At 39.6% G+C, this 15,280-nt stretch overlaps 1 protein-coding gene across 2 annotated transcripts in view; it reads left to right on the top strand.

Moving 5' to 3' along the window:
• Positions 1–7,184, top strand: part of TRAPPC12 (trafficking protein particle complex 12) — a 50,889-nt gene extending 43,705 nt beyond the window's left edge. For both annotated transcript variants that reach the window (XM_030945089.1, XM_030945090.1), the window contains exons 10-12: positions 4,506–4,606; positions 5,386–5,473; positions 6,845–7,184. In XM_030945089.1, coding sequence (XP_030800949.1) covers positions 4,506–4,606; positions 5,386–5,473; positions 6,845–7,087 — 432 coding nt within the window. In that variant the 3' untranslated portion in view covers positions 7,088–7,184. The remainder of the gene's footprint in view (positions 1–4,505; positions 4,607–5,385; positions 5,474–6,844) is intronic.
• Positions 7,185–15,280: the final 8,096 nt, after the last annotated feature.

Genomic DNA, 15,280 nt, shown 5'->3' with positions numbered 1-15,280 from the left:
TGATAACTCTAATTTTGTATTTTCAGGTATTTACAAATGATCTTATTTGTGACATTCCTGTAATAAAAATTATATTGAAATTGAGTAATGTACTCTTAATAGATAATTACTAACATTGCTTGCCTGAAATCATAGAATGTCATTCAAATTCAATTATGGATTTTCAGTTCTCAGCAAGGAGCATGGCTTCGCAATATGTTAGACATGTCTGTCTTTAAAAGTCTCTAGTCTAAAATGGATCTCCATCACTGTGGAGCAATTTTATTATATTGGCTGTCTGCATTAATTACGGCCTAAATAGGGAACATAATAATTATGTGCATTAAAGAATGGTACTGTAAATATGCAAAATACTAAAGGAAATACAAGTTGTTAATAGTTCTGGTGTTTCTGTGAAAATGACTTGGTATGTTACTGGCACTGCCTTTCTGACAAGAGTGTCTACCCTGATGTCACACCCAAAGTCTGTTTGTCATTCCATTTGCTCTGGAGAAATTTTCACTCCTGTGAGGAAAGCATCTCCTAACTTACAGAATAATTTGAAATCCCTGACCTCCACAATGCTGTGACCACAGGCCTCCTGTTCTGAAGGGTTTTACTGTCACATCTGGACATAGCAAAAGGAGTTATGAGGAGTCCTTGATATTTTCATGTGACCTAGATAGAAGTTAAAAAGAATGGTCTCTAAATGCAAATATTTTCATTTCTTCTAGCACCTTAAGGAGATAAGGTTTTATTGCTTGGCTTGTTGTCTTTTCCTGTCACAAAATTTTCAGCTCTCTTTGGGGGGTACTAGTGCAACAGATGCAAGATTTTGATATATTAAGAGAAAGAGGCAGTGTCCAGTTAATCAAAACCAAGCCATTTGAATTAAAGAAAGATAAATGTGTTGCAGTCCTGGGCATCATCATTTTGGTAAGATCACTTTGTGGTAAAGTGTGCACTGTTGACAAGGCACTCGCTGGAAAAAAAAGTAAAATGTCTTGCAGGTAAAATAGAAAAGCAGTTTTCCAGTATTCAAATGTCACAACTTCTCAAAAACAAGTAGCAAATCCCAAATAACCTCAGACTCTGCTGCTGACTTTGAACATTTACTGAGAGAGGTGTAAGGCAGCCAGATTACAGTTGCTTATGAGTCACAGACACTGTTTGACAGTAGACATCACACACATAAAACAAGGCAATAAAGTGGAATAAAATGTAATTCAGGAGTTTAGCAGAAAAAAGTTGCAACCTTTTGAACATGTAAAACTTTATTTCTTTTACTTTGATTATTTTTTCTTAATTAAATTGAGCTAATTAGTCTAGGGCATCATGTCCTCTTTATCTTCACATGTAAGTGGAACATACAGAGGTCTAGATCTGATGTACAGCCTTTGGCTGTTGCCTTAAAAAGTGGGAAATGAGAATTATAGAAATGTAGAATGGAGGAAGAAACAGAGGTTATCACAGACAAATTTTCATAAGGACTCTCAGCAAGTCTCTCAGCAGTCACCTGACCTGTAAAACAGAAACAATGAATGAGAGAAACAGTGAATACATTTTAGTCTCTAGGATTATATTGTGTAGCTCTCACTGGCTGACCTATCCAAAATTTCCATTTGAATAAGTACATTAAGAAAAAAATTTAAAATATGCCTGACCTTACCCTCTGCAATAAATTGCTGCAAAACTTGAGTCAAAAGCAATAAAAAAATTCTAGAAGAAAACTAATCTTGGTTTCCAGGCAAACAACAAAGTTAAGCATGTAGCATATTGGAATATTCCCTTTGTTAGGGAATATGATTATTTGAGGTTAACAGTAGAATCTTCATTTTTATTTGATGTGCTAATTATTATTTGATACTGAAGTCATACTTTCTAAACTAAGTTAAATAAGTGATAAAGTGATAAATAAGTGATAAAGACCACTTAAATTGGTTAAATTACTTTAATGACTAATTAAAACTAGTTATTTCTTTTAAATTATATTTCCCACCAAAAAATTTTAAAAAGTAAGCTGTTTCCCCTCTGTGGGAAAAATGAGATTTAAGAGTTCAGCATGTTTGCTGAGAAGATATGAGATGCTGCTAAGAAATCAGAACTATTCATGATCACAAATAATGTGTAATTAGTATCAAAGCATACTAGATTTGGACTCATCAAGCTCCCAGGGGAGCAAACTGGTAGCTTGCTTTAGAAATTGATTGTTCTCATGGTTAAGGGATTCCCAGGCTAAAAATACTGGAGGACAGATTCATTTACACTTTGCCAGCATTATCCTCTAATTAAATGTAATTACTTTCTTGGTGATTTAAATCTTTAGTGAGATTTATAGAGAAAAGTTGTATCCTTTGTCATTACAAGTGAACGTATGGTATTTTCAGATGAATAATATTTGTTTTGAGTCCAGTTACATAACATCTGGGATAAATGCATCTGTTTCATTAGAAAAGACTATTAATGAGTGTTCCAGAAATGCTTGGTAGATGGACAGCAACTGATACTACATCTTTGACTGCAGTGTTTAATTGGATCATCTCCTAAACGTAAAGAAGAATAATTTCCTTATGTTGACATGGAATAAGACTTGTAGTTGGAGGTGAAGCAGTATCTGTTTTATTAGTGGTGTTAGTAGTGGGTACTGCCTCTGGGATATTCCTGTAAGAAAACTGGGAAGAAATGTAGATGAAGCCTTCAGATGGATGGATGTTTGCTGTCTCTGAAAAGTGCAGTTGGAAAGTCATTTGCTGATGACTAGAAGGACTTGCTAGATGATCTTTTCCACAAGGATCTCTTTAGGGTTTGTAGTGTTGTTTGTATTTTTTGGTTAGGTAGTACTTGTATGATGAAATGTGAAGCATGCTTGTAAAATGTACAGATGATGCCAAGCTGGGAGTGGTACAGACACTATGAAGGGCAGGATCAGAATGCAGAATAATCTTGACAAGTTGAGAAGCTGAAATGTTAAATTGGCTGTGATTCAAACAGCAAAGGCAAAATGCTACCAAAGACTGGGAGTAATATACAAATACAAAATGAGAAGCAACAATAAGCCTATTTCCTCTAGAAAGGAAATAGGCTGACTACACAAGGGTACACAAGGGTAAACAAATTGGACTTCCAGATCCTTGGCATAAAAACAAAATTTATATTCACATGTGAAACAAAGTGATTCCTGCTTCTTACTGCTGGTGAGAGATCAGTTGGATTATGGAGACTTCTTATGTGGGCACTTGAGGGAGGATGTGAAGTAACAGGAGAGAGTTCAGAGAATCCAGAAAGCATTATCTATGAGAAAAGGGTTAAACACTGCTTTTCCTGAAAATTGGTTTTCATTCTAGAAGGGAATAAAAAAATTTCAAGTATGCAAAAGACTGTAAAAAAAGAGGAGTCATACATTTTTCCCTACCACTATGGACAGGACAAAAAGCTGAGGTAAAAAGTGCAATAAGATAGGAGGTATTTTCTAATGCTAGGGCAATTTAAGAATTCTGGATTAATTCTGAATTCTGGATCCACCATCTGAGAACATTACGGAGACTTCAGCACATTTGTCACAAACATTTTTCATAGTGTTTTTAAAAAAATGGGTGGTCTCTTGAGGGCCCCCTTGAATCTCCCAGCCTGAGGACTGCCTGGTTTCCATGGCTTTATGCTTCTGAACTAGTTTAATTTTACTCGTTTTGATAGATTTATTTTACCCAGTAGTAAATTTTTGTCTTCTTCCATCTCTCCAGCCTGAAAAACATGCTGGTAACTTATTTTCCAAATAAGTGGACTCCTTCAAGTATTCTTTTTCATCTCAAAGAGCAATGTATGTGACACACCTTTAGGTGAAATACCCCTTCCTTTTTAGAAATCCCTTCCCCCATTCCACCCCCCATCAAATCTACTTCTTTGTGCCAGTTTTCAAATCTCCCATTCCTTCATCCTGCTCAACTCACTCTTTGGTGTTTTTTTAATCTGCAAATGGCCCATCTTGCCAATATCCTCACTGGCCCATTGTATTGGAGTTGTTTTCTGACATGTGGTGTGATGCACTGAAGTCGTCCTGTGGCCCCTGGCTACGACCCAGAGGCTGTGGATAAAGCAGGTGTGGGTCCTGGGCTAACTACAAGGTCATTGGTGTCTGTCTTCCCTTCCTGTGGACTAATGCCCCATTTCATTGGAAGTAACTCTGACCTTTTCTCATTTTCAACTACTGTTTTGAACTGTGGAGTTAGTTACAACAAAGGAGCTAAATGAGGATATGGGGCCTCCCTGCCCTACAGTCCACGAATGCCCCACAGCCCCAGCTGAGAAACTGCTGTGGGCAAACTGCACATGCTTTTTGGGTGCTTTTCATGACCTTAACATGGCTCTTCAAATACACTGTTTGGTAACAGTTGTTACCCAGTCATCTTTGTGTAAAGAGATTGATAATGAACTTTGATATGTTGTATATGTTTTTGTGTCCTTATAAGATATAATCAGGATGTAGCTCTTTTCTTCTTATTGTGGTAACTCACGATTTTTCTGTCTAGATTGGAGACATAAAAACTGCAGAAAAATATTTTCAAGATGTTGAGAAAGTGACTCACAAATTGGATGGACTACAGAGCCAAATTATGGTTTTAATGAACAGGTAGGTAATTTAATAGCTAAATAAAACTTCTTAAAATGTTGTTCTAAAAGTATGTAAGGTGATCATTAAACTTTCCTTGAGACAATCGTGTTCTCTTTCTCTCTTTTATGGGACTTCATCTGTCATAGGTGAGACTGAGTGTCGTACAGACTCAGGAGATCTCTGTAACTTGGTAGTCATATCATCCTGCATTGAAACTGTGATCTTTCAGTTGATTTTACAAAGCTTTTTCTCATTCTTTCAGACACTGCATATTTTCACCGTGTTTTTTCAATATACATTTACATAAATACCTTTTAGGAGAGGAGAAGTTATTTTGGGCAGTTATCCTACAATCAGAGCTGCCAGGAAAGTACCACCCGGTAGCTTCAAAGGATGCTTGAATACACTGTAGTAAATCGAGCTGCATGATGGGGGACTCACTTTGCAATGGTTAGCACATTGGCTTAATATATTTAGAAGATATTGTTCAAAAGTGCCCTGAAAATTATATGGCTGATTTCATGAAGAGAAATAATTCTGGGAAGAGATTATCTGCATTTAAATTAATAAAAGACAATGAAGACTGTTGCTCTCGTAGGCAAAAAATATAGCTGAGCGATCCAAGATGTCATTTCATTTGTCTGTAAATCAGTGTCTCCTTCACACTGTAAAGAACAAATGTCAGAAACTCTCACATCTGTAACAGGGAAAATAAAAAATGGTGTCCATTCTTTTTAAAATGTATTATTACCTTGGGTTTTTGAGTAGAACTCATTTATATGTCACTTACTTTCTAGAGCATTTCTCCACCTCGGTCAGAATAATTTTGCAGAAGCTCATCGATTTTTCACAGAAATTTTAAGGATCGACTCATCAAATGCTGTGGTAAATCTTCAAATTGATACATATATAATGAACACCTAAATTATTCTCGTAATACTTCATGCATGGATTTAATTAGTGCCCAGAGTATGCTCAGGGCTTTACAGAAAAATGGGATGTGGCATGTGTGCCAAAAGGTTTTCAGTATACATAAGGATAAGATGGAAAATGGGATGGGAAATTAAGAACCAGTCTGTATGAAGGGCGTGAATACTTAGGCATGCATGTAGAAATTCCAAGACACTCTTCTTTTACGGGATCTTTGCAAAAGCACTTTTTTGGCACTCACTGTTTTTAGCATAGACTTGGATGTCAGGAAAAGAAACGGCAGCTGCCAACATGTATAAAATTAACTTGATTTCACACAACATTGAAAGAATATTGTAATTTTTAACGTGACATTTTTCACATGTTGCATATTGGAGCCTTGGCTTCCTGTCACAAGCTGAGATCAAAGAGCTGTTTATTTACCTTTGGGTTTCCTACACCTGGCAGTTTTCAGTGCATGGTCATGTAAGTGTTCCTGAGAAGTCAGACAGCTTACCCCCAGTAATCTGCTCCAAGGCCATCTACAGACTGAAGGGACCGAGTTTAAGGAACACATGAATTACATTATTTTGCAGGCTGTAAAACAGTGTGTATTATAAATCACACAAGATCAGTAAGGTTTTCTGAATGGACAGAAAAATGTTTTTTTCTAAAAGGCCATGTTCTTCCTTTATCTTCAGCTTTTAGAAAATACCAAAGTTTCTGCTGCTAAACATGTTATAACATGTTTTCACTTTGTACTGTTGGAATCTTTCAGTAACTCATAAAACCCATTTTGTGTGTTAAGGAAAATGGAACCTGACTTGATCATTCATTATATATTTAGACTGCCCTATTTGCTGGATTTATGTGAAGTCTGCTGTAGATGCCTTTGTGATAAGAAAGTATCTTCCTGTTGCTTATGTGGACATACAAGCCAGAGACAGAGAGAAAAACACTTCTGAAAATATAATAAAATAATTTTTAAAAAATCTTTGAAAATGCATGTAGAAGCTCATGTGGTTTCTGAAATTTCTTTCTCTTGGCTTTCAGACTAATGTCCTATACTATTTATATTTCATTTTAGAGTGTCTTTTAGAGTTTCAGTTCTTAGACATCAGCAGGTCCTACTGGCAGAGGGTAAATTTGAGAATTAAAAGAAAAGGATAGCATTGTATAATTGATAATGTATTTTAGTTTTGCACACACATGCAGAATAGTAATTCTTAGCATACAGTAAATATCTTGTAACTGCAGATGCTAGACTTCTTCTCTCTCATCACTTGTAAATACATATATATATATATATATAAACACACAATTTGTTTACAATATGTTTTTCACTAGGCTAACAACAATGCTGCTGTTTGTCTTCTTTACCTGGGGAAACTGAAGGATTCCCTCCGGCAGTTGGAAGGAATGGTTCAGCAGGACCCTCAACACTACCTGCACGAGAGTGTCCTCTTCAACCTGACTACCATGTATGAACTGGAGTCCTCTCGCAGCATGCAAAAGAAGCAGGCACTTCTAGAGGCTGTGGCTATCAAAGAGGGTGATAGCTTTAATACTCAGTGTCTCAAGTTGGGATAGATATTTCCAACTAAGTTTTTCCAGCAAGGCTGTTTTTTTAAATTGTATATACTCCTGCTAATGTGTAAATGTGAAATAAAATCTATTCAATTATGAATATTCAGTGGCATTGCTACAGAACCTGTCACCTCTAATAGGCCTGCCATTGCAAAAACTTTGTGCTGACTTAGAGCCAGCTTCATCCCTACGGGTCTATTTCTGTCCAGTTACTCCTCATTACAGTGCACTACAATACACATGTGTGTATATACATAAATATATATATATATATACACAGTCAACTACTCAGATTCTTTTATGAGAAAAACTGAATTCAACCTTATTTTGTCTTGATAATTTGTCAGTAGTCAATGAGCAAGCCAATGAGCTTATTTCATCAGCTATGAGTTATTGACAGAATATCAGTATGTGTGTTATGTAAAGGAAATTCTGAGTGTACCTCTCTTCATTTTGTCCCCATCAGACTCCTGAATATTACACCTTTGTGTGTCTGTGGCTGTCAGAGGAGGCTGCTTGATAACTACCATTCAGAGTCACAGCATGGCTAAGGTTGGGAGGAACTGCTGGAGGCCATCTGATCCAAGTCCCAGTAGCACAGGGACATGTCCAAGAGCTTGTGAGGGAGTCCAACAATCCTGCACAGAATCTGTTTCCCACAGAATGAGGGACTAGACTAAACGGTCTCCCTGTACTTCCTTGGTTTTGTGTTACTGTTAAATCTTTCAGATTAAAACACATGGATTCTGCAAAGCTGCTCCACTCTGGCATTCTGCTGGGTAGAGAAAGGAGCACTGCCAGTTGGAGTGGAAACACAATGGATTTCAGTTCAGTTCCTCTCCTCTTCCATTATAAAGCGAAAACACTAAGCATGAAGTATTTCCCAGGGAAAATGATGCAGAGCCTGAAGCAGAGGTATCTAAAGGTTAGGCCACACAGAGTGGAAGCAAATGGGGTTCAGGACACAAGGTAGTTACCAGTGATGCAACAGTATCAGCATATACTGATTTTGGCATCCCTCAGAACCCAGATTTTTGGAATCACAGTACCACTGTGATACCAGTGTATTTCACATCTCTGCCCACATTTCTCCCTTCCGCTGTATCATAAAGATTCAATGCAGATACTCCCACTCATACATGAACACAACATATGCATCTGTTCATAGGGGAGTTTTATTGTTCTGAGATTTAATGCTTAGCAATTGGACTAGTTTCTTGTCACAAATCACTGCCATGGGACAATTCCATAAGGGTGTTACATTTTTTAATACCATATCCATCAATTAATTCTCACTCCCTTTAAATACCCCCACCTGTATTTTTAAGTAACCAATAACTCATTTTTATGCTTGTCCATCTGGAGATACTGTACAGGGGCCAAACAGTTGTCCTCAAAAGCCAGGTTGTTTGAAAACTTCTGCAGTCTAGACATGCAGACATAAGGATGCTGCAAAGTCGCTGGCCACCTGAAAAGATATAAGCCTACAGCTTATGCAGAAACAGAAACTGCTCCATTTTTTCAGTGTATTTCTGTTTGGCCATACTTGTACCCAAAACAACAGCTAGTTGTGTACTAATCAACTGAAAAAAAATTAAAGCAGTTGGTATTTCTGTTTCTGACTTGGCCTCTAGGTTGAACAGCTGGATCTGAATTAAACTTGTGCAGCACCTGGGTAGACTTGTCCTAAGGTACCACTACTAAACTCAAAAATTAAATATTCAGCACCACCTGCTTTAGCTGGGCTTAAACACCATTTGCATAACTTTAGTGAGTATTAAAATAGTAAATTAAAAGTAGTTATATTGCATTATTCTTTATGAGGTTTTACATTTGTTTTAATTTCTGCTAGGATTTTAGACAAGGCTTAACAGTAATCAGACAGATTCTCAGTTTACACTGATAAGTGAGTTGAAATCAGTGTTGTTTTCATTTTGTTACAGCTGTTAATCTGATCAGGTATGTTACTCCCTGTACTCATTTTTTAATTCTAGTAGTGTATTTTCCCCAGCATAGGTTCCTTTTCTTGGGCATGGGGTTTCTTTGGAGATAAAAAGAACTCCTGGTATGTGACAGCCTTGTTCTCAAAGATGCTACAGCACTGGACAATTTACCAGGACATGTAGAGGTAGGACAAGGGGCAACAGTTATAAACTAAAAAAGGGTAGGTTTAGCTTGGACATGAGGAAAATATTATTCTTCTTGGTGTGGCACTGGAATAGTTTGCCTAGAGAGGCTCCCCATCCTTGGATGCATTCAAGACAAAGGCTGGATGGATTTTAAGTAGTCTGTTCTAGTGAAAGGTGTCTGTGCCCTTGGAGAGGGTTGAACTAGATGAGCTTCAAAGGTCCTTTTCAACCCAAGGTATTACATTTTTTACAATAATATGTAAAATAATATAAAAGAGATTCACATACATTTAGCTGAAGTCATGTTGCGTTGCTGTTCTGTTGTCTTGCTTTCAGAAAGTGTCATTTGTCTGTTCCAATGCTAAGTGAAAGTAGCATGATCCGTCATCATCCAGCATGCTGGAGCCACTTGCCTCTTTACAACTGAAGTAAAAAGCTTCCTTTTTGGTTCCATAGTGCCTGACACTGCACATGTAAATGACAGTCTGTATTCTGATTGGCAGAGAATAAAAAGTTACTATCCTAGTCAGAGTCCAATAACCATTATAGAAGAAACATTCTGAAAACAAAATCCCGTTTTCCAAATTTGTCTACATTCTAATTCATGTGTATTACTACATAGGTCTCACTTCAGCATGTTTGCTGTGTTGTTATTAGTCAAAGCTTTTGCTCAGATAAAAATGCCATTAGAGGAGACTTGGACTGGGTGACCTCTAAGCTCAGCCAGCCATTAAACAAGTGACATCCTGGTAGACTTGCAGAATAATTAAAATTTAAATGCAGAGGCATATTATCACTGCTGGATGTATGCAAATTATTAACTGTTTATGAAATGCAGCTAAGACTCAATGTCACTTTATGGTTTGGATGTAACATACATACAAGTTAAGTGTTTGACTTCCCTAAATTCTGCCCGTTACACATCTAAATGCTCTATATGATGTTAGAACATTAAAGGTAAGGACAAACTTTGTCCTCAAAACATTAATTACACCAGGCAATCCTGTTAAATTCAATGAATTCAGCTGAATTTAATGAGGGTTCCTGGTGTAAATGAGGGCAGAGCTCAGCTCTAAAACACAGCATGCATATGTCATCTGGCTAAGTGAGAAAAGCTGTGGAAAGCAGAGCCTGAATGCGCTGATTGTTGTATTCAAATCTTAAAGCTTAATGTGCCTTAACAGAAGTTTTGCATTTAAATTCCCACTTTTATTAAAAGAAGAGGTGTACTTCAGACATCCAGATAATTGCATTATGCAGAGACTCTGATCCTCAAAAGAACTTGAGCATCTCTTTGGCATTTCTAATACCTAACTGCAGTTCAGGTGATAAGGGCATCCCCTCACCAGCTGGTCACTGCATTTTCCTGGTGCCTCTGTTTTCAGACTGGACACATTAAGTGTTCCCCAAAGGCATGTGCAGACATGCCTGAAACTCCACAATGGACTTCAGCCAGTGTACTGGAAAGGATGGTCATTGCTTCACCTACCCTATCCTTCATGTCAGCAGGAGTGCTCGGCACAATCTAGATGAACTCACTGACCTGGTGGAAGAACTCACCCAGCCAGCTAACACCCTCTCCAGATACATCTTCATCCTGAGGCTGTCAGCACAAGGATGTGCTAGGAATTACCACGCTGCCTGGGTAGGCTGCTGGGTTTTCTGCACTAGAGGCCTAATAAGAGGTACACAGACAGCTCCTCTGTGAAGCCTTTGCTGCAGGTGTTTCACAAATCCAGTCAGAGAGGGGGATAAGCAGGGTATGATCTTTATGCACAGCTAAGTTTGTCTCTCTCATTTGTATGTCAGCTGATGTGCTTAATCAACCACATGTGCTGGAGCTGTCTGAAAGAGGAGTGCAGGATGTGTGGTACTGCCATCAGCAGCTGCAGTGAGAAACACATTCCCTCGCTGCTTCAACTTGCAGCCAAGCAATATTGGCAAAATGGGACTGAAGCAGCAAATACAGATGTAAATGTATTCCAGACAGGCAGAACCACAGCAGGCCAGAAGGGTCAACTTCTCTGAGGTTGCTGAGGTAGCAACCTATAATGCTGATGTCGTGAGCAGAGGCCACGGAAATTAAAGATGTTAAAGTGAGCTTATCCAGTAGCTCCCACCTATAGGAGTTCAAAGGAAGATGCCATCCATTTCTTCCATCTTGCTTTCTACCCACTTAAACATTGAGGAAGGAATTCTCCTGCCAGGGAGGTACCTTACAATGTAGGAACCTGCACAGAGTTTCTGGCATTTGAACAGCAGTTCTGTAGTGCTGGATGCAAATAAGCCCCAGCACTAACCTTCAGGAAATGGTAGCAGAAAGCTGCTTTCCCACTCAGTTCTCCCAGCCAGTCTGGGGATTACAAATTTAAAGATTCTGATCTTCAAGAGGTATGAGAGATGGTCACAAGCTTGCTCTTAGGAAGAGAGAGGTGTGGATGGGGAGGAGGACTTAGGTGCTGCCTTTCCAAGCTGTTCTGGATCAACGCGTAGATTTTCTGTCCTAGATTTGGGCAGTCATCTGCAGATGTTTATTAAGTATGAGAGTCATTAAAATGAATCCACCCAAAAGGCAGCAATAATGGCTTATAATTTTCCCACAAAGAGAGGAAAAATTGGATGTTACTTTTTTGAGGCAAGGATGGAAGGGGGGAGAAGGTTCCTCTTTGGCTTTGAAAAACTGTCAAAACTGTCAGTACTAAATTGAAAAAACTGAAGTAAAGAAATGCAGAACTAGAACTGTTTATTAGAAGAAAAAAAACCCACGACAATTCCCCACCCCACCCCCCCCCCCCCAAAAAATAAAAAACCCCACTATTTTCAATACAATGTGTGAGCAAGTACATCAAATTCTGGGACACACTCCAGTGGCAGGCAGCAGGACTCAGCCCCACCCAAGGCTGGGGCAGCAGCCTGTGCTAAACCCAGCCACCACTTTGTTTTGTTACAGCATCACCAAGGACAGCTCACCTCCTTCCCATGAACAGCAGGTCAGCTTTAAGTTGCCTGAATCATTTGGGAAAAAAAATAAGCCTGAGGGCAGATCCAAATCAAATTCTCCCAGCTCAAATGCCTGTGATCACAGGGGAAGCCAGAGCGCAGAGCTCAGCTTGGCTGCTCTGGGCTGTGTCTGTGACCAAAGGCAATCACAGAGCATACCCAGCCCAATTTTCTACCAGCTAATATTGACAGGCACAACAGTTTTTAATTGGTACTCTGAGAAGCAGCATAGAGAATTAAACAAAATTAATGCAGGTATCCCAGAGAGAACTGCAGCAGGGGAGGCCAGAATTGAAAGAGATTCACAGTCCTTCAACTGTTGAATCTTTGCCCAAGCATTTTGGTTTTGTGAAATTTTTCTTCTTTGCCTTATCTGGATACTTATACAGTTAATAAATAATGAGAGCTGGTGACTCAGTTGCACAAAAATAGTTTTTTCAAACTGCAGGTATAGCAGAGTATTACTTTTTTGCAACCACACAAAATGTTTTGGGAATCAAGCTGTAAAATCACAATGAGTGCAGTAAATCAGATGAAATCTGCATCTTTGAGCCAGGAATATTTAAATTGTAACACCAATTCATGCCCCCAATGAGTTGATATGTTTATTTGGCTTCAGGAAATAGAAGACAACTGTCAGTGACACTATTCTCAGACTTCCTCCCCTATTTGGGGGAGAGGAAAGGAATCTGAGAATTTCTATCATTTTCCCAGGAAAGACTCCCAAACAAATTGTGTCATTTTCAAGCACAGCACAAGTCAGGTTTACAGCTTGGCCAAATATCTAAATCCACAATTTGGCTACAAAGAAATATTCTTCAAAGCAGTGCTCAGCTTGCATCTCAGCCTTATGTGCGCTGGTGTTTGCCAGCTGACATTGAATGACTGCCTTTGTCAGGAAACTGTCCCTTCTCCTAAGTTCCTAGTTCAAGGGAAGTCCTGGAACCAGAAACCTGGCAGGAGGTGCCTGTTCTGCCAGCAGGACCCGGTGCTCTGAGTACATGAAGATTTATACTTGTCAGGTTCAGCAGCCAGGACAGGCAGCTAGCAGCTCCCACAGCTGCAGGTAGCAGCACAGCCCCTGCCCTCAGGCAGCCCAGGGCGAGACACTCACCACCAGCAGCACTTCCCTTCACCTATTTTTAGACCCCCACCCCGCAAGTGAATGTTACCATTTAACTACCAACTGGCTGTGAAATGTCTTTTCATTAAAAAAATCTAGCCACAGACACTTGCCCCAGGACATATAACAAGGAGCACAGACACCAGTTTGCCCACCTAAATGATTAAAAATCCTGCTGTCCATCCACAGTTTGCACTGAGTCCTCTTCAGAAAAGCTCTCTCAAGATGTTCATGAGAAAATGGGGTATATGCCACTTTGGGAAAGTTTGGATTAAAGCAGAAAATAATACCTAAGTACCAAAAAAGCTATCTTTAAACATCTCAATTCAGTACCATTGATCCTATTTTTTTAAACTGTAATCCTGGAGGAGCTGAAATATTTCCCATGCCTGAGTTAATGCTGCCAATATGATGTTGCTGAAACTACTTCCATGAATTTTCATACTACATCAATATACCAAGGTTTTCCACTGGCTGTGGTAAAACAGAGCCATGTTTTTGGACCAAAAATCAATTTAACTTTGCATTTTTTGGGGGGGCGGGGGGTGGTGGGTAGGGATGGGCAGAGGGAAGAAAGAAAAAAAACCACCAAAACCCACAATGAAAATAAACTGCATTTTTCATCTGAAGGAATAGCATATTCTCTTTCCCATCTCTCTGCTTTCTGGAATGTTTTCTATTAACATTTTTTTTCTGCCCATCTGTTTCCTCCCACTGTAATTTCCCACATAACCTCTTTGCAGGTGTGGAATCTTTATTCCAGCCCCAAATTGCTTTTTTCCTGGCTGACAAAAACCACTTTCAGAGTGCAAAGCTTTCACCCTTTCAAAGACATCTATAGCAGTAAAGGGCATGGACTCCAAAGTGTTGACAGTCAGACCCCCACAGCCCCTGCCACCTCCCAGCAGCAGAATGCATTGTGCTATGAAAATGATGAACGATCTCCAGTGGGGCGATCGTGTGTTATTTTGACAGCCAGGAGATGGGAGCTGTACTGGGTGTATATATTCCTCCAGAGAGGCAACAAAACAAGGTGGTTCAGTCCTGCTCCCCAGGTCACATCCTACATCAGCGAGCTGCTGAAAGCAATTGCTGCGGGCAGCTGCTTTACTGTCCATCCCTCACCACTACTCCCGACTGTAAATCTCTCATGAGGAGGATGCATGACCTGGTCTCTCTTCCTGGTCGCTCCCCCAGCCTGTTGGGGCAGCCTGCTCTGCAAGTGGGGGTTCCTGAGGGCCTGTGCTGCTGCCCCACCTCTCCTTTTGGAGACAGAGATCAAAACAGAAAGGCCCATGGGAGAAGGAACAGTCTCACCTTGGCTTCTGATTAAAAAAAAAGGAAACAAAAGCTTAGAAGGGGGATGAATTCAATGGGATACCAGGGACTGACATCAGCACCAGGAGAAAGCAGTCGTTTTACTTTACATTCAGAAACCCAATTTTCTGTGGCATATAAATCAAAGGAATAAAATCTGCTGCAGGCAATAACTGTCATTTATTCCTGTAGCTGTACCTTGAAAAATCCCCAAAGTTTGTTCTGGGAGCAGGAAGCCCCAGTGTGCTGTACAAGAGGATATTCAAGACCTCCCTTCAGACAAGTGGCACACAAATCCCTGAGCCAGTAAGGCACATGTCACAGCACAGCCTCCCTCATGTCTGTCTGACTATAGCTAAACTTCCTATTTGCTCCTAACACTGATTTTCAGACAGGCTTATGGACCACAACACAAAAGCCAGTCACGGTTGCATGGAGAGCTGGATGAGTTTCAATTTTGCAAGCATGGGTTGTGCCTGCACCTCTCCCATAAACTGAACCCACAATGGCAGATTGAAGGGTCACCTGTGTCCCCACATCTCATCTAGCTTGCAACCCAAACCCCAGGAAACATGACTTTTTTCTTTATCCTTTCCAACCTTTAAGTTTAATACAATTTCACTTCAA

Source organism: Camarhynchus parvulus, chromosome 3, assembly GCF_901933205.1.
Source record: "Camarhynchus parvulus chromosome 3, STF_HiC, whole genome shotgun sequence".
NCBI lineage: Eukaryota > Metazoa > Chordata > Aves > Passeriformes > Thraupidae > Camarhynchus > Camarhynchus parvulus.
Note: the sequence above shows the minus strand (reverse complement) of the source record. Positions and strands in the feature narration are given on the sequence as shown.